At 51.7% G+C, this 26,429-nt stretch overlaps 1 protein-coding gene across 3 annotated transcripts in view; it reads left to right on the top strand.

The window, feature by feature from the left end:
* MAMLD1 (mastermind like domain containing 1) overlaps positions 1-26,429 on the top strand; it is a 107,434-nt gene that overhangs the window by 62,778 nt on the left and 18,227 nt on the right. For all 3 annotated transcript variants that reach the window (XM_059384556.1, XM_059384555.1, XM_059384557.1), the window contains one exon: positions 8,639-10,363. In XM_059384556.1, coding sequence (XP_059240539.1) covers positions 8,687-10,363 — 1,677 coding nt within the window. In that variant the 5' untranslated portion in view covers positions 8,639-8,686. The remainder of the gene's footprint in view (positions 1-8,638; positions 10,364-26,429) is intronic.

The following is a 26,429-nucleotide window of genomic DNA, read 5'->3' as shown; positions in this document are numbered from 1 at the left end:
CTGGGGTCCGCTTCTTCTAAAGGTTTTCTGTTTGGGGCCCCCGAGACAGCCTTGCTTTGCACAGTTAGTGGACAGGAGCCAGGGGCCACTCTCTCTAGCTGCCTCTTCTAGAGCGAGCTCTTGGTGCTCAAGTTATCTGGTGCTGGGACTGCCCGTGGGACACTGTCAGGAAAGTTGAACATTTTCTTGCCTCTTTTTGCCCTTTAAGTCCAGCCTTTGGGGTTTAGAACAATTAACTTGGCCAATATAAAATATCTCCAGGAAGCCAGCCCCCAAACACCAACACCCAACATCTGCTTTCTGAATATAGGGCTTCAAAGAGCTAAGCGCACTGTGGCTAACTGCTGTCCGTTCTATTTATTTTAGCCGCATGACAGCTAAGGAACTGAGAAATGCCTTGCCCTTTCCTGTAGTTAAATCTGACATGAAATTACTTTATTGGCAGCATTTTAACAAACAGCAATCTGCCATGCTTCCACCAGCGGCTCAGCTTCAGGTTTCTGGGTGAACCGAGATCATCATGAGGGCAAGGAGACAGCGGCCAGTCTGGGCTAGTTCAGGGTGAGCCTTCTTCCCCGGGGCCCAGCCGCTGGAGTTTCTCACAGAGAGGCCGAACACGGAGGAGCCATCCTTGAGGACAACCCCCCCGACAGCAACACCATCTCCACCAAATACCACCATTATCGTGACGGTCGTCTATACCCGCAAGAGCACCCCCATCTTTCCAGGCGTACATGCATGCACACACACTCACACACACACACGTGTACACACGCACACACTGAGGCAGAGGAAATGCTTTGGGTTATATGACACATTCCATGATGTGATCACAGACGCTTTCTATATATAGTGAAAGAAAGGAATATTTTCCATTGTCATTATTTTCTCTATGAAACCCATGCCTGTTGCTGAGTGCTTTGGGGAACCCAGAACATCAAGCATGTTTTTGTGGGCAAAATGAAATTAGGATTCCTTCCCCCCCAGAAGAAGCCTCTTGTCCCCAAGCGCACACCTTAAAAAACACCTCAGTTTGGATGAGAGATCTCTTGCTTTTTAGAAGGATTTTTCTGCCAATGGCCAATTCTTGTTGCAGTTTATGATGACTTGGTCTGCAGAAGTTAGCCTTGCCTACAGCTGCTCAGAAGTACAGCCAATGAGTAAAGGCAGCTCTCCCTCGAATGACAAATGCTGCTGAGTAAACCATGTTCAAGGCTATTTTAGGACCACCAAGAATGTGTTTGCATTTTCAAGAGTGGAAAGAGAGAGAATATTTACTTGGCCCTACTAGCCCCAGTTCGGTTGTTCAGCGTGGTGAGCGAGTGAAACGCCACTGAATCATATGCTTAAAAAAGGTTCATTAAACGCTCTGTGCATTTAATCTTAGGTAAACAAACAAACAAAAAAATACCTAAATTATTTCCCAGAATATACGTATATGAAATCCTCACATGATACATTTGAAAAATCTCATTGCATCACTTAAACGTGTATAGTTTTTACTTGTCAGTCATGTCCCGGGCTCCGTAACCTCGCAGCCCCCCCAGCCTCTGCATCTCTGCCTGGTTCTAAGTTCTACTAACTGCGGTTGGTACATCTGCAGACAGTTAGTAGATCTTAGAGTCGCAAGTTGGCACTCAGCTGCTAAAATGTGCTTATTCACAAGCACGTGACCTTCTAAATGCACGAGACTAACCAGGTGGCTCTGGATTCTTCTCCCCACCTACACAGCTGTCGGGTTTCTCATGCAAGGAAATTCCTGCCTTGTTCAAAAGCCTGTTGACATTTTACTTAGCTCATTGTTGGGGCACAGGCAGAAAAGTGATGTCTCCATGCACCTAAGCTTCACGACTCAACCTTCAAAGCTTCCAAGGCCTGGTACCTCATTTTGTTCTTTTTTTTTTTTTTTTTAAAGTCATCTCTAGATCTAACGTAGGCCTCGAACTTGCAACCCTGAGATCAAGAGTCTGACACTCCACTGACTGGGCCAGCCGGGCACCCCTAATTTTGTTCTTTTAACGTTGTATTCTCTTTCATAAAGAGGGGCCCCCAAACTGTGTAAGCTTCAGTCCCCACAAAGTAGAGATGCATACCTGGGAGCAGAGGGGAAGGTTTATAAGCTTATGAGCCATAAGCAACCATTTTTCTCTTTGCCCCATTTAAACTACTCAAGTTGGTGTCCCAGCCTTGAGTCTGCCATCTGCAATCCAGTGGGGCCCTGCTGTGAGGACAGAGAATCGCTCCTGCGCTCACCTATGCAGAGGCAGAAGCCTCTAGCCTTATCCAGATGGAGCGCTATGACTACCCCACGTGGGGCATGATTTCCACACAGCTCAAACTGCCCCGGCTCAAAATGACCCAGGACTTGTTTCCAGCTCTTGGATTATCAATGGCTACTTGCTTCCCAGCTCAGCTTCACCAGAAGTCCTATCCCTGAAATATGCCAACAGCCCCTCTAAAAACTCACTCAACCCATCAGGGCCCAGACCAGGGGCTTCCCCACTGACCACACTCCCAATCCCATGAACATCGGCAAGGAGCCAACCACTACGCGATGGGGCCCGCTTCCAGAGTCCCTGCCAACATGGGGGCACTTGTGAAAGGAAGGCCTGGGGAGCCGGGGACCAGGGGTAAGAGCCTCCCATCGCATGTGTGGTCAGCAGCCAAACTGGGGGGCCTCCCTGGGGCCTTTGTGGTATGGACCCAGAGCCTCCCATACGGGTTCAGAGTACCAGTATGGCTGCATTCCGCCTTTGGCACGGTGTTCTCTGTGAACTCAGTCCCCCTCCCTTCAATTTCGGGCATTCCCTACATGCCGGATTCCGCTGGGGAGATGCAAAGTTGCGACAGGGCTTGGTGGAGCGGTTAAGGGAGGGCAGGTGGGGACCAGAGGCCCAGACGACTGACTGAGCCCACTGCCGAGTTCTCATTCGGGATAGATCTTCAGGAACGGCCTTTAAAACATCACTACCGACTGTCATAGGCCCCTTGAGTTAGCTGGGGAGATGGCAGGCTTCCTGGTAATTTGGTAGGACCCTAAACGAGATGCAAGTGAGCACGGCTCACTTGACCCAAACTGTCGGCCACCTTTCCTGATTCAGCTTGTGCACAGCTGCTATGCTCAGGACTAATGCTGCTAGTCCACAGACGTACACACGCACGCACATACACACAGAGGTACACATGCATTCAAGTAATTCCTTAATAAAACGTCCTAGAGATATTTGGGAAGGACCATCCTCTGACCCCCACTGGACTGGGGGAGGGTGTGCTTTCCGTAAGAGTCTGCAGCTGCCAACAGCGTGCACATCCTGCTCGTGGCCAGGGCGCTTATGAGCCATTGGGCTGCCCCTGGCCTACTGTCATCCCAGGGAGAGAGACCCTCCTGGGGGAGGGGAGAAGAGACCTTTACAGTTGGGGAAACTGAGGCCCAGAGTGGGTTAGGGACCTAGGAGAGGTCATATCAGTGGGTCCTTGGAAGCCCAGCCCAGAGGGAAGTGAGGAGGGTCTGCCCAGTGGCCCTGGTGGCCTCTGCCATCGGTGTGTGGCCTGGAGCCTCAGCTCTGCCTCCACTGTTCCACTTCTCTGCATGGTTCTAGGCTTGTCAGCCGCACTCCAGCGGGACACCGATGAAGCTTGTTAACCTGGGTCCTGCACACAGGGTTGCCTTCGACCCTCAGCTTCCATTCCAGCCCCAGGCAGCCCCGGGGTGGGGGCAATATGAGTTATGAGCTCCTTAAAGCTACATGAGCCTCCAGGCTTGGGGGCATCCTTAGGAGTCGCCCACACTTCCAGCTGGTGTGTGTCCACTAAAGAAAGGAAGAACACAGTTCTAGAAAGTGCATTTGCTGGGGCTGCTGCCTAGATGGCTCTGGTTGACGCTCGCTGAAGCCCAGGTCCTCAGGACGGGGCACCAGAGTGCTGCAGCAGCATGACAGGGCCCAAAGAAGGAGGCAGCGCTGCGGGGCCATAGGGACTAGGCTGCCCGCCTCCCTGACCTCCCTCCACTCCCTGTGGGCATGTCCTTATTTGTCAGAGGGCAAACTGAGGACTACGCTGGAGGGCCATAGGGCAGCATGGGGACCTAGGGCCTGGAGAATGAGATCAGTGGCAATTACAGCTCGTGATGCACCTGCTTCACTGACGCTGTGAGGCACACAGGGCAGGCCCAGGACCCATTTCACAGAAAAAGATACCGAGGCTCAGAGAGGGGGAGTGACTCACCCCACAGTCACACAGCAAACAGAACAGCTATGACTTAAATGCAGGTCTTCTGTGCCTCTTCCAGGGCTCTATCCTGCCCCCCTGCCTGCCACTGCCTACGTCAGGGGCCAAGGCTACAGTATCTGCCGGCTCAGAGCAAGGCAAGGACACCAACAGATTCCCCATTTGGAGGTTGAGATTCTTGCTTCAAACCACCTATTAGCAGAGATTTGTGCTTGAGACAAACTGACTCCTCTTGGAGCCAGTCAGCAGTCAGGGTTCCCTGGCACTCCCAGCCTCCATGGGATTGTCCAAAGCCTCATGTCTTGCAATTCTGGAAATGCTGAAAATCCCGTTTGAGCTACAAAAAGGTCAGTTTCAATTTGTGAGGCGAACTTTTCGCATAACAAACAGGAAAGTGAAACATACACTATACACGCCGATGCTAACCTTCCCCGCCGTGGGGATCGGGACATATTCTTCCCCCTCTCCCTTCCTTCCATCCTCTCTCAGTTCTGCTGCAACGTTGTCGTGTCCACGGGGCTACCTCCATCAGGCCCCAGAATGTCTTTACTCCTTCCTTCTGAGCAGGTCTGCTAGGGACCGTCCTCGGCTCCAGGGGCTTGAGAGCCAATGTAGCTGGCCGACGCTTGGAAACTCCGGAAATGGAGAACTGTGCGGAAGAAAGCTTTGATGGAGTACAGACGTGCTTGAGAGAGACTGAGAGAAGTAGCAGCAGACTGGCCCAAGCTGCCCTGTGGGAGCCGCCAGCTGGCGGGGTGGGGGGAGGCAGAAGCTAATAAGCCGATGGTCATTTCCACCTTTTTGACCATTTTGTCATGGCCTTGTGTGCCCGGCGACCTCTGCAGGGAAAATGAGGTTCCCTGAACCGATGCCTCCTGGTCACCTTTAGCCTCCTCTGTTCTTACCCAGCAAGAACTGTGCACATGTTGGTGTCCATGTTAAGCCACTGGTCAGAGTTTCAAAATGAAGGGTTCATAACAGCCTGCTAGATTTCTTGGGGAAGAGTGACATATTTATGTATTTTACACGCACACCCACTCATACACACACACAAATACACATACATATATCATATTCCTTTTACTTCTTGTGCCCATTTTATAAACCTAGACTGTACTCTCATAATCTAGACCTTTTCCAAGAAATTTTTGCCCTTTTTGTCCTTCTGGACTAAAAATGGAGAAAGGAAAGAATCACCATGTCATTGTTCAGACGGAACCAGAAATAATACTGACTACAGAGCTGAACTTGGCCCCCATCAAAAGGGCTGCCTTACTTTTCTCATTATTTAAGGGGTGCAGAAGCTATCACATGCTTTCAAATGCATTTCAGAGAATGTTCATAAGGTTGTGGGGATCACATCCGTGGCTCAGCTTGCTTGTGAAACGGGGTTAGAGATGGCCGTTCCTTTTTGAAAGATGCCGGCGAACTCCCCCACTTCCCCTCCGCACTCTGTCCCCCCACCCCCACCAAAGGTTGACCTGTGAGGGCTCAGGCTGGGAGTCGGGACACCTGGGGTCTAAAACAGGTGGACCTGTTTCCTTGTCCTGTTGTCCTTGTCCACTAACTAGCTGTGTGACCACAAGCAAATCACATCCCATTCTGTTTTCTGTAAAAAGAGAAGGTTGAGATGTACTCTCTGTACTCTTCCTTCCCGTTCCTCCCACCCCATCCCCCCGCCTCGACTACGTGCACTTAAGCATCGTGGCACCTGCTTCCCAGTCGGGTTTCTCATGCAGCATGAGAAACCAGTCGGTTTCGCCAGCAGCACCCTGGGCCCGGCCATGGCCACCCTGGGCCCGGCCATGGCCAGCTTGAGTTCCCTGAAGGGGATCCGGGCTAGAACCCGCCCCCACTCATCCCTTATTGATCCATTTCATCCATTTCTACTTTCAATATATTGGAATTCTCTGAACTGCTTGGGAGAATGCCGATGAAACAGAATCAGTTTGGGACTCAGTGACTTGTTTGTGGGCTGGCCCATGACCGACTGAATGAATGACCAGGAGAACATGTAGCAGAGCCCCCTGCACGCCAGGCCATTTGGTTCATTTGTCCATTGATTCATTCAGCTGCTATTTACTAAACACCTGGTGTGGGCCGAGACAGAGTCCACTGCTCCCGGATGGAGGAGTGGGCACAGGTGAATGGAGAGGCCACTTCTTGTGCCCCCACCCCCGGCCCAGCCCGTTCTTGCCGACCCCAGAACCTCAGCCCCAGGTGGATTTGATGGCAGAGCTGCCCCTCAAAGAGCTCTTGTCCATGTTGCAGAGAAAAGGCGAAGAAGGAGGCAAGTTCCCTCCTTCCAGTGGGCGGAGCCCTTTCTGTGGCAATGAGACAGTGTCCTGCCTTCGGGGCGGGTCAAGGCCCAGGCTTGAGAGGCAGCTGTGGGGTCTGGGAGGGGGCCTGCATCTCTCTGGGCCCTGCCGCCCTCCAGCCAAGCAGCTCTGGGCAAGACCTTTCCCTTCCCTGGGTGTCAGAGCCCCTGTCTCTCACAGGATGGGGCTGCACTCCCAATGGTAATGGCAGCCACGAGTTAGGGAGGATTTACTAGGTGCCGCAGGATCTCAGAGCAGCATCAGTGAGATGAGGCATTGAGCATTAGAATCAGCCCGGGAGCTTCAAAAAGACTCAGATCCCTGCACCACCACCACCACCGCCCCCCCCCCCCCGCCCACCCGGCTCTGCACGAGAGTGAAACAGTTCATTTGGGGTGGGGGGCTGGGAATCTGGATATGTCTTGGGGAGTCTGATGAGCACCAGAGCCCGAGATGCGCAGCCCTGGGGGAATCTCTTTGGATGTTCACTCTGTCGCGACTGTCATGGCCCGTGTGGCGCTAGCCGGGGGCCACCCACACACGTTGACCCCACGTCCCTCACCAGTGAGACAAGCATGAGGAGACATCAAAGGACCAACAACAATTGTCCCAGTGAGACTTCTATAGCTAAACAGGGGGATTCTTACACAAAAATTTGCTTCAGGAGAAATGCGGTTGCCCCTTAAACAGCACAGGTGTGGACAACACGAGTCCACTTCCAGGCAGTTTTCTTCAGGAGAAATACAGGAAGGAACTGTGAATGCGTCTTCTCTTCCTTATGATGTTCTTAGTAACATTTTCTTTTCTCTAGCTCCCTTTGTTGTAAGGCTCTAATAACAGTACGTAGAACATCCCAAATCCATGTTAACCTACCCAAGGTTACCGTAAGGTCCCCAGTCCACAGTAGGCTGTTAGTAGTTGAGTTTCAGGGGAGTCAAAAGTTACAGTAGGATTTCTTACAGCAGGGCCATTTTCGAGGGTCCTCCGTTTCCCTCCTCCCCTGTAGGCAAGCCCTTCTCTTCCCGCACATTCCTCCTCACCACCCCACTCGCTTTTCCCTCCACTTGCAGTCACACTCATTAACATGACAGCCACAGATGATTGTATGGAGCCTTGAACGAGTAGGAAATACTGCATCGCTAACTGCTTTGTTCCCAAAGGCTATGCTTTTATAAATGGAGAGCAGCTCCCCCAAGGTGCAGATCGCAGATTGGGTCCTTTTCCTGTTGTTCCATATCTCCCCAACCTAAGGATGCACCTGCAGAGAGGAATTTCTTATTTAGATAACTTTATACTTTGGGGGGGTGGTGGTCATAAGTCATTCTCAATAAAAACAAACAAGCAATACCAAACCATAGAGAATAGAAAGGGCCTCGCCAGTCACCCCCAAGAGATGGCTGCTCCAAATGGTCACATAGATGTTCTTCCAAGCAATTTTTGCATGTACCTAGCAGTGTGTGTGTGTGTGTGTGTGTGTGTGTGTGTGTGTGTGTGTAGAAATAGAGGTGCCCATGCCCCTATGATCGGTCTGCAACTTGTGTTTCCCCTAAACAGGATAGCTCAGCCAGCTGTCCCAAAGCCCACAGCCAGATCTGCTTTCCTTCAGAGGCTCTATTGTGGTCCCATTGCGGACCTCAGTCTGATGTATTTTACCAAGACAGGGAGGCACCCTAAAAGTTCAATGTCTACATTAGGCTTTTCCTTCTTAGTAACAGGGGTCTCTATAGACAGGTCCTTGCAGTGTGCCTTCAAACGCCCATCTAGGACACAGTTCTTTCCATGGCTTCCACACAGCTGAACTGAGCTCCCCCTTATGCGGGCAGAGAAGATCCTTTGTGGGACTTCCTGTGGTGTTCGGTACACAGACAGCATAATGCCTAATTCGAAGTGTAACAAGACAGTTTACATGAAACACAGCAACAAAGAAGCAGCATTATGGTTCCCAAAATAGGCTGTATTATATAGTTTTGACAACTATAAGTCCCAAAATGGAGAGGTGTTTTATCTTGCAAGTTTCCTGTTCATTAGCTTTCATGTGCCAAGGCTTTATAAAAATTTCTCTCTCCCTCTCTCTTTCTCCTGCTCTGCCACAGGGACCCGTTAAAAGGAGACAGGAAGGAGATCATTTCCAGTTTCCAGGCATGGCTGATGGGGGTTACCCTAATAAAATCAAGAGGCCTTGTCTGGAAGACGTTACCCTTTCTATGGGCCCGAGTGCCCACCCCAGCACGGCCCGTGTGGAGCTGCAGGTTCCTCCGCTAACGATGAACCCCGGTGCCACGGCCATGGGAGGAGCGGGCCATTCGTTACCCCTCGAGACGAATCCCGTGAACGGCAGTGTCATGGGCTCGCCATTCGTGGTGCCTCCGGCTGCAGAAGTGGGACTGAAAGGACCCCCTGGGCCCTACTACGACAAAGCCAACAGCGTGCCGCCTGTGGACCAGGAACTTCAAGATCTCCTGGAGGAACTAACAAAAATTCAAGAACCTTCTCCGAATGACCTCGATCTTGAGAAGATCCTGGGCAGCAAGCCGGAAGAACCACTGGTCTTAGAACACCCGCAGGCAACCCTGGGTACCACTCCCAAGCCTCCGGTGCAGATGCCCCACTTGGAGAGCTTTGGTGCCAGCAAGGAGTTTGCTTCGAGTTGCAGCCAGCTCACGGGGGCGGGGCCGTCGCTTCAAGTCCCGCACTCCCCGGCCGGGATCAGCTATGGGATCCCACCCCCAAGTAAGCGGGGGGCCTCACCCAGCTCTTCAGTGGCGCACGCCAAGAGCCAGGCCCCGGGGGTGCCCCAGGCCGCTTTGCCCCCAGTCCCGGTGCCGCAGTGGCATCACGCCCACCAGCTGAAGGTGCTGGCGGCTAACAAGCAGGGGTCCGCTAGTAGGCCGCAGGCGCCCAGCCCCAGCTGGTCGGGCCTGCCGCCTCCGGGCATGTCCCCGTCTTACCGCCCGGTACCATCTCCGCAACCGCCACCGCAGTTCAGCCCTCAGAGCCTCATGGTGTCGTGCATGGCATCCAGCAACCTGCCAGGGAGCGCCTTCCAAGCCTCCCCCAATGCCTTACTCGCCAGCCTGGCGTCCGGTGGCACCACGGCCATGGGGCCCGCCATGCTCTACACTCCTGAGAAGCTCCCCAGCCCTGTGCTCAGTCAACAGCCGCAGTTCAGCCCCCAGAGCTCCATCCTGGCCAACCTGGTGTCCCCCGGGGTCTATGGACCCCGGGGGCACCTGCTGTCCGCCCTGCCTGCCAGCAACGCGGGGCCCTCCCCGCCCTACCGGCCGGAGAAGCTCTCCAGCCCGGGCCTGCCGCAGCAGTCCTTCACTCCGCAGTGCTCCCTCATCCGGAGCCTCACACCCTCTGGCCACCCGCTAACGCAGCCGCCGCCGCCGCCGCCGCCGCCGCCGCCGCCGCCGCCCCGGCAGTCAACGAGCACCATCTTCAAGCCCTTGACCACCGACTCATCCAAAACCCTGAGCGTGATCATGCAGCAGGGGCTGCCCAGCCCCGGCCCTGGAATCCCGGAGCCCTTTACCTTCGGCAACACGAAGCCCCTGTCGCACTTCGTTTCTGAGCCAGGTCCCCAAAAGGTGCCCTCCGTGCCCGCCACCTCTAGGCAGACGTCCCTGCTCCACTACCTGCAGCAGGCACCGCCGGCCTCTTCCGCCACCGCCTTGTCCACCGCCACTGCCACCTTGCAGCCGCCGCCGCCACCGCAGCCTGACCACTCGTCATTCCTTCTGCACCAGATGATGCGGCAGCCCCAGCGCTTTCAGCGGCTGGGGGCGCGGGACTCCATGCCTTCTCTGCCCAGACAGGTAAGACGATCTCGTGTCCGGTGGCGGTCCTTGGTTCTGAAACTAAGAACCGTGTCTTATGCTATTGGCGACCTGGCTCTGGAAGCAAACGTGGCTTTAGTCCTCTCTGAGCCCAGACTTGACTTGGGAAAAGTCTATTTCAGCCAAATTCCGTGTGGTCCAACTGCAGTATTGATGAGGCCAGCGTTATGGTTTCAGTTCCTGTGTGGGCCACTTAACTCCTCTGGGAGGAAACGTGTACCCAGAAGGTGCTGCCAGGGGAAGGGGACCAGGGGAAGGCAAGGCTCTGCCCTGGGCCACGTGGCATGTTCCCTCACCCAGGGCTAGCAGACACTTTGCAGGATGCAAGGAAATTGCACCGAAGAATTTAAATCTTGTCCCTGCTGGCATAAGGCTTGCACACGGAGCCTTCTAGAAATGGCCCAGCAAACTTCTGCTGAGCAGGTTCCAAATGAAAAGGACAGATACGTAGAAAGTAGTTACTCTTAGCGTCTCCATTCTACAAAAAAACTGAGGCTCAGAGAGTTGAAATGACTTGCCCAGCGTCATACAGCCAGGGGCAGAGCAGGAACCGGAAACCAGGAAGTCTTAGTTCAGAGCCTGTGCTCTTCCCCAAATCACTGTGATTTCTCCCTCTCCCTCATCTCCTACAATCTGACCGCTAGACTCAGCTGGTCCTTCCTGAGTGGTGTGGACCGCAGGTGGCCCTCGTCAGTGCTCCACTCGCTGCCTGTGTTGGTTATCTCTTGCCGAGTAACAAATTACTCCAAAACATCTGCTTACAACAACACACATGTATCACCTCGCAGTTTCCGTGGGCCAGGAGTCCTGGCATCACCTGGCTGGGTCTTTTGACCGTGAGTCGCTCGTAAGTTTGTGGTCATCTCCAGCTCAACCAGGAAGGTTCTGCTTCCAAGTTCACTGCCAAGGTTGTTGGCAGGAAGCAGTTCCTTGCAGGTGGTTGGACTGAGGCCTCGGTTCCTCATGAGCTGTTGGCTAGCGGCCTCCCTTGGTTGCTTGCCATGTGGGCCTCCTCATAGAGCACCTCACAACATGGCAGCCGGTTTCATCTGAGTAAGCAAAACAGAATATGCCAGCAAGAGAGGAAAGGGAGTGCCAGCAAGTCAGAGGTCATGGTCTTTAGAACCTCGTCTCGAAAATGATGTCCCATCTCTTCTGCTCTATTCTGTTCTTTAGACACAAACATAAGGTGTGACTACCAGGAGGCAGGGGTCACTGGGGACCATGTCAGATACCTGCCTACCCAGGGTGCTGTTCATCCTTGTCCCTCCTTTGGGGAGGGACCTTAGCCCTCTCTGAGTTCAGGTCCTCTTGGCTCTTTGTCTGAACTCAGAGTTGACTCTTAAAGTGGTTTCCCCCAATAAAGCAGCCATCACTGCAAACACTACCTTCAAGCGACCACATATAACAGAGAACTGACCGTGTTTCACATTTGCTCAGAAGTTTCCAGAGGCTCCATGTGCCTTCTTAGACTCGGTGCTCTTCAGGCCCACTTGGCATTTGACTTCTATCACCCGGAGTGCTCATAGTTTCTGGCCCACTGTGCATTCGCAGCCTCATTCCTGCCATTCCCTGTGCCTGGCTGTCCGTTCCCACCTTCTGGCTCCTGTCCCACTCCTAACCCACTCCTACAGCTCCTAAGGTGCCCTCCGCTCCAGGAAGCTTCTCCAGACAGCCCCGGGTACTTCCATCTCCCATGTGGGCTCCCTTTTCTGCAGAGAAGCCAAGGAGGACCTGGCCTGTGGGAAGTAGCTGTCAGGGCTGACCTCTCTTCTGAGGGCCCCGGATGAGTGTGACCAGGGCAGCCCCTGGAGGATAGGACCCGTGTCTTTTTCCTCCGTGCCTCATGAGAGCTCCGCGCCTGGGAACCAGTCCTCGGTGAAGTGTTCTGACAGGCTGGTTGAACATTAAACGCAGTAATACATCTAAAGATTTTTGAACGGGGTCTCGCGTCACGAGATACTTGCCAGTGACGGTTTGCTATCACTAAGACTAACTCTTGGCCCTGAGTCTCCAGATCCCGTTTCTGGGGCCTGAAATGTGGCCCTCGAAACCGATGCTGTGTGGGGACGGAATACGAGCGGTGCTCCCTGCAGGTGCGCAGCGGTTGTGGCACCTGCTGACCACGTGGTTCTCCCTGTTCCGGGCTCAGCCCCACTGAGGCAATTCCGGGCCCGCTGGAAAAGGGAACTGGCCATCTTCACCCCGCAGGCAGGGGTCTCTCGCTTGGTGCCCCTTGCCCAGCTCCCGTATTTCTCAGCTCCGGCGATTTCGGTGGACCGTTTGTTTGCACTGAAGGGAAAAGGCATATGCCACCTGGCAGTTCAGTGTGGCGGCTGAAGCGAGGGCGTGGGGGTTCAAGTCCAGGCGCCGCCACTGACCGGCTCTGTGCCAGGAACAACGTCACTCAGCCCCTCTGAGCTGAAATAGCCCAGAGCCCGGCACAGGCTTCGTGGTCAGTCGGGGCTGGTGCGGGCCCCGGGCTGGAATCGACTGCCTCGGGGGTCGGATGCGTTTCCAAATTCAGAACATTTGGGACTTTAGAAAGCTAATATGGTGCTTTTGCCAAGTATCGCGTGAGCCTCTGGCAGCCTAGGGCAGCATTTCCTTATTCTTATGGAAAACTATGAATAGTTCCCGAAGTCCACGACCCATTTTTGTCCCCAAATAAATTCCAATGCCAAACTTACCAAAACAAATGGGCTTTTCGAGCTTTTGGGGTTTGAAATCACAGATAAGGAAAGCGGACCTGGGATTATGAAGGCTCCCCTTGGAGTCGGGACAAGTGGCCCTGGCGTGTGGGGTTGTCAGAGCCTCCCTCTGTCACCCAGGCTTCTGACATCTCTCTGCTCTTAAGCTGAATCTTGTTTCCAAAACTTAGGGCTCCTTCTCCTTGAAGGAGCTCCTCGCAAAAATCAGTCCGAACGCTGTGAGTGGAGCTTACATTTGCTCAGAGATGCGAACAGGGCCACTGAGGAAGCAGCTTGAGGGCCCCCAGTGCACATGGTTTGCAGAGCTGGGAGTGCAGTGTCCTGGGGAGGAGGGATGTGGATGGTGGCCAGTTGGAATAAGAACAAAAAGGCTCGAAATCTGATCCTTGAGGCAGGCCGAGGCACAGGGGAAGGGGGCAGCTGTGGAGAAATGGACCAAAGAGGCCCAGGGCATTGTTTAGACAGATTCTGAGAAGGGCAGGAGGGGAACCAAGCCTGCCTTGAGGAAGGCGGGATGAGGCGCCTCTGGGGTTTGCTACGATTTCTACCTTTACCCATGAGCCTCCCATCCCGTTAGCCGCGGCAGCGGTAACACCAGGAATCACGGAGACAGTGGGTGAAACGAGAGAACTCGCCATCTTGCCTCCCTGACGGGCTGAGCCGGCCGCGGGGGTCTGGGCAGCTTGGTCTGAGGTGGCGCCTCAAGGGAGCCCTCTTGCTACGCTCCGCTGCGGGGGGGGGGGGGGGGGGGGGGGGGGGTCGGCGCACCGGTGGGGGTGGGGGTGGTAGCACCTCCAGGGCCCAGGGCCTGAGGGCGATGACACTGGGCAGGGGACATGGCCGTGGGGGACGGGTGTGCTTGGCAGGCGGCAGGCCCCTGCACTGGGCTTGAGGCCAGGTTCAAAGGGACACAGGATTTGGAGCCCTATTGTCCCGGTCCCAGCTCTGTTACTTTTGATTTTGGCAAGCTCTTTTCCCTCTCTGGGTCGTACTCTCCCCATCTGTAAGCTGGAGATACTCCTATCCCTGTCTAATGGCGCCGCTGGAAGGATTAAAAGAGGTGAGGTACAAACGCTGGGCGTACGGTCTGGTGCACAAAAATGCTCCACGGATGTTAGCTACTGCTTTTTCTAGAAAGTCCCTGAAACTTACAACACCAGTAACCCAGTGGAGTGGGTTAGACTGCCTCAGTGTCCAGGTTCCTCTCTAGCTGTTGGCAGAGCAGGGGCGGTGGGTCACGGAGGACATTTGCCAGGTGGCGGAAGAGAAGTCAAGTAGAGGACACGAGTCGGTGACCCCAGGAAAGAGCCGAGCCACTGAGCCCGGCCATAGCTTTCTGAGCACCCCCCGCAGGAGACAAGGGGAGAACGTCGGCTGCCCCCTCCCTCCCAGGATGACCGCTGATAGGCCCAGAGAGCCAATGGCAGGGCGAGCACGGGCTAGCCTTGCTGGTCACCCAGCACCAGTGCCAGCAGAAACGCTGCTTCTGCCTTGCCACTGGCATTGGGGGAATGGGTGTCCCCTGTTGTCGCTGTGTTCTTAGAGCCTTGCTTAGGGCCCCAGATGGATGCCAGCACTCGGAGCACCCCTGCTGAAACTGCAGGGCTGCCTCCCCCCTCCTCTTCCCTCCCCTCCACCATTCACACCCACTCCCGAAGCCTCCCACAAGAACCTTTGCCAAAACTCAAGATTCCTCTTGGTTTGAATTTCCAAGGCTGTGCTCACCTGCTCAATAGAGCAGAACCTTTAATTACTGCAGTCTCCGTTAGCACTGCAAATTAAAATCTCTACATTTGCACCATGACCCCTCATGGAAAACAGAAATGATAAAACCAGGCTAGACCAAGACAACTGTCTCTTCTTGTCAAAGTGACATCGGCTCCACTTTCCACCCGAGAAAGATTCAGGAGAGGCACCGTGTAACGATTCAACAATTCTACACGCTAACTCGGTGCTCATCACATTATGTGACTTTTGAGACTAATATGACACAGTGCGTTAATTATACTTGTATAAAAAAACTTTAATTTTTTTTTAAATTCAAATTTAAGAAAAAGAGAAGGAGAGTTGAGAGTGATGGTGCTCCTGGGGAGCCTCCTTCCAGTCTCAAATTGTTCATAAGCATTGGAAAGCAGGTGACAGTTCTCTTGCTAACGTACTGGACCCCCCCGCCCCCACTCCCGGGAATCAGATGTACCACATATTGTCAGGGAGGACCTGTGACCTTGGATTTGCTGGTCCTTTCACTGGTTTCCTTTAGTTCTTCTCTTGTTTTGAGGGTAAGGGCTGGGAGAGAACCCTCCCTAATAGGGCTCCCCTATTAGGAGAAAAATTTCCTTGCATTTGTCTTTTACTAATTCTGGCACAAAGCATCACGGATTTCAGTCCGGAAGTGAGTCCCACTGCAATGCAAGAGCCGAGGCCTCTGGGCAAGCTGTCACCAGGCGCGGGAGGATGGGGGCGGTGAGTCAGGTTCCCCGGGTCACGGCTGGGCTGGCTCTACACGCATCTTCTCTGCCAGATGGGGCAGCCTTTTCCTGAATAAGCATCTTCATTTTGTCTGTGAGCACAACTGTACACACAAGCTTACTTTTTCCTTTCTTTCTAAATTGGGCTGCAAAACGCTATTTCGTTTGGGGAAGCCTTTTTTTAGCTGCTTTGGGAGGAAATATAATTAGACACAGTGTAACATACATTTTTGAAAATTCAGGGACCGGTTTCTCCGTGTTGACCAAGTTTCGTTTCAACCACTCTGAATGGCCATGAAACGAAACTCCACTGGGCGCTGAATTTGGGAAATGCAGACTCAGAACTTGGTACTAATATTACCCAGAATCTGGTTTTTCTTTCTGTTTCTCTTCTGGTTTCTGAGAATCATTAAGGATCCTCCACCTCAAAGCTATGTCCCTTTTTCAAAAAGCAGAATTTTTTTTTTTTAAATGCACTGCTTGTCAAGTACTAACCCTTTAAACATCGGTGGTACTTTTTGTCTCTGCAGTGAGGTCCACGCCGAAGCTGATAGGGGTGCAAAAAACCCCCAGTCAGAGGCCTCGATCATAGAGATCAACAGAGCGCATTTTATAATTGCTTAGTGATTGCATTATGAAGGCTCAAACACAACCATTTTGAGAAACCTCCTATCAAGTTTTTGTGGGTTTTTTGTTTGTTCATTTCTCCTTAAAACACTTGAAAAGAAACCATGAACTTCACTGAAGCTGAGGTGCTCAGAATGAGATGTTTAGAAACAAAGCGTATAAATTGTTTTCTTTTGCGGCATTTACCGAGACGACCTGCTTATTTCTTGCTGTAAAACCAGGGAAGGTTTTCAGAGAGTAGAAGAGGACAGAAGTGCTCTGAGCTGCTGTTGTGATCCCAAGTGAAAAGTTAGCAAAACGTAAAAGTGTCTAGAGTGAGTGGAAAATCACAGGGGGCCTGCGCGCTTCAGCTGTGGCCCTAACACCCCACACGCAGGGCCGGACGGCGATCCGCGCATGTGCACTAATGGGACTCCGCTGCCTGCCCCCTTCCCCGCCGCATCCCCCGCAGCCACTCCCTGTCAAACCCGTGAATGGCCGCATAGCACAGATTTAGGAAACCTCTTCTGAGTCCATTTGTACTTTTAGCCTCTTCTTTCCCTTGGGGGTTGACAAATCCCAAGATCTGGGCCTGCTGCTAAACGTGGCCGTGTGTGTGCCCTGGCTGGCTGCTCGTGAACTTGAGGGTGGGCAGAGGATGGAACGCTATTTATGGGTAAAGCAAACCCCTCACCACCAAAGAACTTTCTGTTTTTTTCTAAGGAGTCGAAAAACTTTGGATTTCTGTTGGATCTCGTTAGTTGTTGCCCACGGTGACAGATAATGCTTTGTCTGTTTGTGTGTGTGTGTGTGTGTGTGTGTGTGTTTTGTTGTCATGAGTTGACTCATTTGAGTCCCTCCCATCAAAAGGAGTTGAAAGTCAAAGGAGCTGTTGAAAGTCAAAATGCATGCACAGGTCCAGAGAGATCTCATTTCCACTGCAGAGGCACAGGTGCCCCCAGCACAGCCTTCCCGTGCGCCTGCCTCCCAGCAGACCACCAGGCTTCTGAGACAGAATGGAGTCAGTGAAGAGGCAGCGTTTCTCTCTTTCTTCCATACTTTGGTCCTTCTCCCATGTGAATAAAGTTTCCTGTTGGATTAGGACATGTGCAGCTGGGAATCGCACCGAGCCCACACAGCTCGATTTGGCTGTTGAAGCTTAGGTACCCAGGCAAAAGGGAAGCAGGCACTTCAAGAAATTATCACACAGCTTTGGCCTCAACATGGCCCTTGAAGGCTTAAAAGGTGCATAGCCTATTTCGTCAGAAAGTATTCCAAATTTTGCTTTGCTCTGGGGGGCTTTGGATTTGAATCCAAAGGCGCAAGTTCTAGCTGGTTATCCCCCCTGAGCAGAAGAGGGGAGCACAGTTGTGGGGAGCTAGACTTTTTCCATGGGTCCATGGCTGGGTGGTACATGAAGAGAATTTGCCAAAGCCAGCTAACTCTCTAGGCCAATAGATGAAGGTGGACTCCTCGTTTACAGTTTTGAGTGATGATCGTATATTTCCAGGTGACCGAGTTTTGAAAGGTGTGGGAGGCCCCCAGCCTCCTCTGAGTGGGAGTCAGTGGGAATGATTCCATGACCCTTTCACTCTATCAGGCCACACTTTCAAAAACAAGCTCTGGAAAATGAAAACAGAGAAAATGTTGACCCCCATTAGGGTGGCTATTATTTAAAACAAAACAAAACAAAAACCAAAACAGAAAATCACAAGCACTGGTGAGAATGTGGAGAAATTGGAAATCGTGGGCACCATGGGTAGGAATAGAGACTGGCGTGGCCAGTGTGGGAAATAGTATGGCAGTTTCTCAAAATGCAAACATAGAATTACTATATGACCCAACAATTTCACTCATTGGCATAGATCCCAAAGAACTGAAAACAGGTCCTTGAACCGAAATCTGTTCACCAGTGTTTACAGCAGCTCTTTCCATAGCAGCCCAAAGGTGAGAAGAACCCAAATGCCCGTAACCAGTGAATGGGTAAGCACAGTTTATCTGTCCGTATTACAGACTATTATGTAGTCTTAAAGAGGAAGGGAATTCTGACACCTGCTACTATGTGAATGAGTTTTAAAGACATTATACTCAGTGGAAGAAGCCAGACACAAAAGGACAAATGCTGTACGAGTCCACTCCCGTAGGTACTTAGAGTAGGCGAATTTATAGAGACAGAAAGCTGTGCGGTAGATGCCTGGGGTTGGGGGAGAGAAAAGGGGAAGTTGCTGCTTAACGGGGGTCTAGAGTTTCAGTCTGGGTTGAAGAACACGTTCTGGAGATGGATGGTGAGGATGGTTGCACTTAAAATGGTTCAAATGGCAACTTTTACCACAAAAAAAGAAAGACTTGAGTTTTGAAGCACTTGTCAATCCTGTCCTCATCAGAAAGAATATTTTGTTTTCGAATAATATGAGTGTGCAAGGCAAAGATGGCCTTGGGCCGAGCTACATGTTTTCTGTCCAAGACAGGCGCTGTAGTGACTACGTGGGTGCCTATCATCTTCGTGAGCCAGCTGGGGTTTCTGGATGTCTAGTGAGGTGCGTAGCCAGCACTTAGAAATCACTTTCTTGGTCAGTTGAAGGCAATTTCTGTCCTTTCTGGGTATTTTGGAGACATGACAACACATGGGTCAGGGAACGGAGAAGCGACCATAGACAGGAAGAGACATTATCTCTGCTTCTGACTGGGTTTAAGAAACCCCACTTGCTTCCTTGGTCCTCCGGTGCGTCTACAAGTCTAGACATACTACGATGATTCACAGCTTGCTGATTAATGCAAGAGCCAACAGGATGATGCTGGGGACTCGCCATGTGTGACTAGCTTTCTGTGCAAACTCTCGCTCTGGAGCAAGTGCCGGGCCCTGGAGTAGAGCTCTGGAAGAAGTTAAGGTTCTCAACCACAATGTGAGCCAGCTCCTAAGGCCTTGACTCTGGCACACAAAGTAGGAAGTGAGGGCCTCTGACCAAGGCCCAGATGACTTTTGAAAAAGTCGACACACCTGCTTCTTGTGTCCCAACTCACGTGCCCAGCTCCCAAGACATTTGGTTTCCACATTTCAGGGCTTGGTGAGGTTCACGTTGTAATCAGTTATTTGGGTCTTGTCTGCAGCACCACTTGATATCAACAAGGAAGAAGGCTTCTCCGGCTCTGTCAAAGTGAGCTGAGCGACCCTTTGGAGGAATGAATGGAAGCTGGCAGGAAGGGGGGATGAGACAGATGAATTACATCTGCTGGTGTTGCTGAATTAGGCTCTTGGGACTATTTTTGAGTGTTTCCGAGTAATTAGGGGTAGAAACTCGCAGACTTCAAGGCTGAGGAACTCAGTCTCTCACATGGGGCCGCCCCCCACCCCCCAGCTCCGACCATGCTGCATTTTTCTGGTCCAGCTGTGCCTGGCATTCCCCAAGAGTGAGATCTGAGAACACAGGGTTCCTCCAACCCCTAACGCACCCACAGTTGCTCACCCCCAGGAGTGGTTTGCACTGGCTGTTCTGCGGTGCTGGTGGTCATCGTTTGATGCATCGTGGAAAGACAGAACAGGACCTCTGGCAGCCATTTCGCATAGCACAGTGACAGCAGCACATAAGAACCGCCCCTCCCTCCCCCAAAAAAGTTGGCTTGGAAATGCAGGCCACTTTTTTTTTTTTAAGATTTTATTTATTTATTTGAGAGACAGAAATCACAAGTAGGCAGAGAGGCAGGCAGAGAGAGAGAGGAGGAGGAAGCAGGCTCCCTGCAGAGCAGAGAGCAGAGCAGAGATGCGGGGCTCCATCCCAGGACCCTGGGATCATGACCTAAGCCGAAGGCAGAGGCTTTAACCCACTGAGCCACCCAGGCGCCCCGATGCAGGCCACTCTTACCACTGTCCCCCCCCCCCCCACCACCACATGTGAGATCCTTTCGTGCCACTCGGAGCTGGCACAAGTATTCCCCACAGAAACCAGTGTGTTTCAGCCAGTCCTGAGAGCAAAGCGAGTGCCTTTCCTGACCCACAGCCTATTTCTAAGTCTGCTGTTTCCCTCTGGCGAGCGCAGTGTCAAACGAGCCCATTTTGAAGGCCGTTCAGCCTATGTTCTTCTCTCTTCAGGCTTCAGTTGTAACTTAGAAGTTCTTCTAAGTTCCAGTTGTCTTTGAATAAGCTCTCACCCTTGGTTTAAAAATTTCAAAAAAGTTAAAACAAAAGCATTAAGAGGTTTTCTTCACTAGCTCACGAGTGTGGATTTTTACATTCTTTGTGGAAATGACAGTTTGAGGGTTTTGTTTTGTTTGTCATTTTGACAGCTGTATTGTTTGTGTCTTTTATTTGCTTCATTAGTTTTTCATTTGGAAGTGTCTTCCTTGGCAGACTAATTACATTACAAGGAGATTCCTTCCCGCTACCCGCTAGAAAGGTCTTCTGACCTCAGGGTCCTTGAGAGATTTGAAGACAAGCGTGACATTACCCCCCGAGTCTTCTCTCCCCAGTTCTTCACCCCTGTCCTGGAGGCTTGCCTCTGACCTGAGCGTAAGGCACTGGAGTGAGACCCTCGGGGTGGGTGAGGCTTTACTCAACTGAGCGAAATGCTCCTGCCCTATCAGTCCCATTCAGAAGGGAACGGGAAGGTCACGCTTTGTTCCTGCCTCCCAAAATCTCATTTGCCGTGGTGCCAGCAGCATCTCCTCTTGGCCCTGCCTGAGCTCCTTTTCCAGGCAAACTCCAACCTATATACCTCCCCACTCCCAGAAGAGGTACCCGAAAGCCGAGTGTTTCTCTGTAAACTTGCACTTGACTTGTGTCTATTTCCCACTCTCGGGGTAAATAAAGTCTGTGACAGAATATTGGACTAGGGATGAGAAACTGGAATGAGCCCTCATGATTGTCTCTAGAGCCATCAGCATCCTACTTGGCAACACCGCTTATGGGCTTTTAATATTTTGTTTACAGTTATTATCTCTGAAATCTCTACTTTCTGGTATGTTGTCAGACTTTTCAAGGGATTTAAAAATTCAGGAGCTCAATGCCAATAATTGCTTTTAGGAGCTAGCCCTGCCTATTTTCTATAGATGACTTCCAGTTTGGACCATCAATTATTTTCCTCACAGAAACCCACAAAGTACATATTCGAGTTACTTGGAATCGGATATGAACTAGGAATCCTTAATGTAGTTCGGCTTCTAAAATGTGTATCGCACTCAACTCATGCAAAACAGAGCAGTTAAGAGCTTGAGCAGCCCGCTTGAGATCTGAGTGAAGACCCCAAGCCTGTCGCCATTGACCCGCACCAGCCGCCTTTGCCGGAGCAGGTCGCACGCGCGGTTCATGTGTGGTAGATTTCTTTGTAAACTGGTCCGGGCACAAAGGAGCATGGCTTGAGGCTGACCAGTGTCCAACAAGCCCTGGGCTTCATCACTGGGAATGGGATGCTCTCCAACGGGAGGCTGGAAGTATAACCCGGACCTCATGAACTCAGAGGTCTGGGTCACAAATGACAGGAAAACCAGCTCATACTGTCTTGGCCAGTGAAAGGAGCTGACTGAGTCCTATAAGTGCAAGTCCAGAGGTTGGGTCCACTTCAGGGGTGATTTGAATCGGTAGCTCAACAGTTACAGAGGAAGCTGTTTCTTTCCTGCGCTCTGGTCCTGGTCCTTCATCCTCAAGCTGGCTCCCCCTTGTGGGCACACACAGCTGCCAGCAGCTCCAGGGGCTCCAGGCTTCCTCTTCCCTCATCCAGCCGAGCTGGAGAGAGAGTCACTTCTAGAAGCTCTGTCGGAAAAACAAGGAGGCTTCTTTCCCAGAACACCCTGATTGCATGTCTACTACGCCACTTCGTGGGAGTGGAGCTGAGCGCCCCACTTCTAGAGCCCTGGGCGACACCAGGTTCCCCCAAAGCTTATAGGGGCGAGCAAGGCCGACTGAGCTGTCATAACTGACCTCCTCCGCCATCCACATCCATCTGCCCCCTCCTTCCCAAGCACAGGCCTCCCAAACTGCTATAGGAAGCCTGTTTACTCCCTCCCCAAAGGGATTCAGCTCCAATCTAGGAAACAGCAGGTGATGCACCGTCCTCATGTCCCAGGACACCTTAGGGCTTTTGGAAGGTTAACAAGCTTCTAGAATTTAATAGTTAGGAACTGAATTGTGAAGATCGTCAATCCATCCTCTTCACTGCCCATAGAGCACCGTGCTCCTTGGGAAGACCATGGGGCTCCTGAAAACAGCCCCGTCTTAACCCATAGCCTTAAGCCTCATGTTGCAAGCATTCCCCCAAATATCCACGACCTGGGTGTTAGTTGGGTCTTCAGAGAGGAGTGGCCCTGGGTATGGCTATGACATAGATCAAGTTGATTTGAGAACTTTGCCAGTTTCCCGGAGTCCCTCACCTGGGCAACGTCTCGTCATCCTTCGGGTCACAGCTGAAAGCTCGGTTTTGCCATGAAACCACCACCCAGACTAGGTTGGGTTCTCCTGTGTGTTCTCAAACACTCTGCACTTATCAAGCTATACCAGGAATCTTCGTTTCGGTGTTTCAGTAAATACGTGTCACACAAATATATAAAAGGTTGACTGAGCAGGCTGCAGCTACAGTACTAGATGACTACACTATACGTTTTACAAGACAGGATGACAGGTGTTCCAGAGGAAGCAAACAGACAGACAGACAGACACACACACACACACACACACACCACGGAGAACCCTAGTGTCCTTGGCAATGGCACGGACAGTTTAGGAGCCTCTGTCTCCCTCCTCTCTGGCAGTCTGGTACATCAGGGGCCTAGGGGACCTCCCTACCTACCAGACCCCTGGGCCTCCTGGCCCTACACAGCAGCCCCTTGAGTACCCATCTCCCTCCTGTCCCACGCGCATCTGGTTTGTAGATGGGAAGTTGGGGGAAAGCGAGAGACGCCCTTCAGTTCACAATAGGCTCCAGGCAGCCAGGTCCAGAAAGCTGATCTGGGTAAACCCCTCACTTTTCTACTGAGGTATGGGAGTCCCACAGTCCCACAAGGTCATGAAGTGATTGGCTCTGAGTAACTCCTGGCGTCCCCTGATTCCCAGCACAGGTCCTGAGCTCATAAATTCTGCTCTTGAAGCAGGCACACGGCTTCAAATCTGGGGACGGGATATGAACTTCATGTGCTCTTGACAGTTTATCACCACTGCTGTAAAACTCTGCTATTAAATATAATTTTACAATAAACTAAACCCTTAAATGAATTTATTCAGAGAAGGCCAATTATTTACTAAAGTCCACAAACTAGCTAGCAGTATATCCTGCACATACTGACTTTGAAGACACTATCTAAGTTTAGTGTAACTGATGGACCCTTTTTCATTGGATGTCCACACATCAAAAAGGACGTCTGTTCATCCAGCATTAGTGATAGGTCATGCATATGTTTGCCTTTCTGGTTCCCAGAGCTAGACCTCATTTCTTCAGAACAGCCCCGTAATCCACCCATTTACTGGGTTGCAAAGCTTCAATGAGGGAGAGAGAGCAGTACGGTAGCTACCAGAACTTTCTCTTCGGGGCAGTGTACTGTATTTACTGAGGGCTGCTGGACATGTCCAGCGTTTCCCCATGACTTGTGTAGCCCAGCTTATAACTGGGTTGAGGAAGGAAAATAACAGAAAGAGATATCTGGCCCAGGAAATTCTGGAAACTCCAATAAAACTCAGACAGAAATTAAGTCTCTGAGCTGTGAGCCAAGTGTGTAAGGGAAGAGACAGGGGAGCACTACTTGCGTTGCTCACTGCTCCCTGTGGCACCTCCCGGGCAGTGTAAGGAGTGGTTGGGAGGAAGGGTTTTCTTTGTATTGGGGGCAGGAAGAAGAACTGAGTAGCCACGTGCTCCTTTGTGTCTGTCTTCAGTATGGGGTTAGAAGCCTAAGACGTGCATTGGGGTGAGAGAAGCCTCTGCCCACAGTGCAGGTGGTCCGTGACGACTGGGTACCAGAGAAGGACTGGGTAAGAACAACCTTGAACTGCAGTGCAGCTCCAGGAAAGTTTCAGCAAGGCCAATGGAGAGTCCTTGAGCCAGAGTTGCCGCTGGAAAAGTCCCATACCTCACAGGAGTGGGCTTACATTAGTGTACCTGCCATGTTCCTACAATGGTTGGGAGTGGGGTCAGGGCCACATATGGTGACAAAGCCAAAGGGATGGCTCCTGAAGGCTATCAGCCAATGGTGCCCCCCATGGCAGGAGATCTGAGCAGATCTCCACATCACCGTATCCTTCCTGCAGTAGCTATGACAGGACAGGCCCTTCCTTGAGTTTGGGGTGGACAGATAGTGACAGGAACCAGTGCAAGGGTAGCGCCAAATTGGCTACTTTGGAGAATGAGGCCAAGGCTAGTTTGATTGGTTTGTAGGTGGACTGTGCTTCTTCCCTGCCTCTCCGTTCAGTGTTTGGATTCTTGGTTCCCTTCCCCCTTTCTCCTTGTTTGTTTAATTCACTCTTTGACCCCAGGTCTAGGAAAATACAACCATATGCATTTGGAAGACGTTTAAAATGAATTGGCTGGCTGGCTTTAGTTTCCATCCTAAGCATCTAAAGATGCTTGGGCCTTGCATGTGAGGTCAACTGAAGAGACTAAAGTCATTTGAGAAATCAGCAAAATGAATCTTCAGCCTCTTGACTACACAAGGAAGAGTCCAAGCTTGTCTAGGGCCGAAGAATCTCTGTCTTAGTCGCCTTTGTATCACAACATCAGAGAACATGAATATTGAAAGAAACCTTGGAGGTTGTCTAGGTCAATGACATCCTTTTACAGAAGAGGACACAGGGAGGACCTAATAGGGAAAAGTAGACCAATACCCTTTAGGAACAAAGATGCAAAAACTCAAAACAAAAACAAAAACAAAAACAAACCTAGCAAGTCAGTCCAGTAACATATAAAAGAATTATACACTGTGACCAAGTGGGCTTTATCCCAGGAAAGCAAGGCTGGTTCAACCTATGAAAATCATTCAATGTAATGAACCATATTAACAGAACAAAACAACAACAACAACAACAAAAAACCCACCATCTCAATAGACACAAAAGGAAAGGGACTTTCTCAAGCTCAGAATGTTAATAGCAAAGCCCGGGCTACACTCCGGTGGCCCAGCTTCCAAGCCAGAAGGGGGAGTGGGGACGGAAGGTGGAACTAGCCCTTCCCTGTGCAGGTACTGCCCGGAGCCCATATGGAGGAATTTCCCCTTGTCCTTCCAGCCCATTCTCACAGCAGCCCCTGACAGTGGGCGCTGTCGTTGCCCTTACTTTCTGCATGAAAAAGTAGCCTTAGAGAGACAATGGGACTTACCTGAGTCTACCTGGATGCCAAGCATAAGGAGGAACTAAGCCGAGACCCCAGGTCTCCTGACTCCCCCGCTGGCTCTTTCCTTGCCCTTCACCACTTCCTTCGTTGATTGGTGCCACTGGCTTAACCGGGTTCCATTAGTTCTCAGATCATGTACCGCCAAGCCGAGTAGATGGGCTTTTTGCTGAGAGCAGGTGGGCGTGTCCTCCAAATTCTCTGGGGGAAGAGCCCCTCCCCTGTGCCAGTGTGTGACAACTCTCAGAGCCCAGGCTGTTAACTTAACATGGTAGAATCTGGGCTAAGTGGCCATTTCTATATGCTATTGGCTAGAACATATGTGCAAGGACTAGAGATCTGTAAAGAAGCATAGGGGAAGCCAGAGGCCAGAAGGCTGGGATGTGTGGGCCAGTGGGGGAAAAGAGAGGAACGAGGCTGTTCCTTTGTTCCTGGAAAAGCTAAGGGCCAGGCTGGCCTGGCTTTTGGCAGGGCCTAGCTCAGTGAGATCTCTTGCTACTGAGTTCTGGCTCTTGCCGGTGGGACGAGAAGAAGACAGACATTTCAGAGAGTCAGGGAGTGAGACACAGCAGGGCCAGTATGCCATGAGGTATCTTCTTTTGGGCCTCACATCTGAACATCTCAGAGGAAGCTATACTGAAGGCCCAGTTGTCCAGGCTTCCTCTGGAGGTGTTCACCATGGCCTCCAGAAGCTTCTTCTCTTCAAAAACACATTTGGAGAGTGCCCCACACCACCCCTCACCCGAATCCAGGCCCTGAGGCTTCAGGCCATTCCCAGACTTTCACAGAACCACTCTGCCTGTTTAACTCAGAAACATGGGCTGCCCTTTCTCCTGGCTCTCTCTGAGAATCACAGAGAGGTTGAAAGCAGCTAACTTTGTATGGTCTACTCTTTTCTCTTCCTCATGCCATCTGCCTTGCATATAGATATGTTTCCACCCGGCCACACACCAACACTGCA

This window comes from Mustela nigripes, chromosome X (genome assembly GCF_022355385.1).
Source record: "Mustela nigripes isolate SB6536 chromosome X, MUSNIG.SB6536, whole genome shotgun sequence".
Lineage (NCBI taxonomy): Eukaryota > Metazoa > Chordata > Mammalia > Carnivora > Mustelidae > Mustela > Mustela nigripes.
The sequence above is the reverse complement of the archived record's forward strand: the minus strand, read 5'-3'. Positions and strand labels throughout refer to the sequence as shown.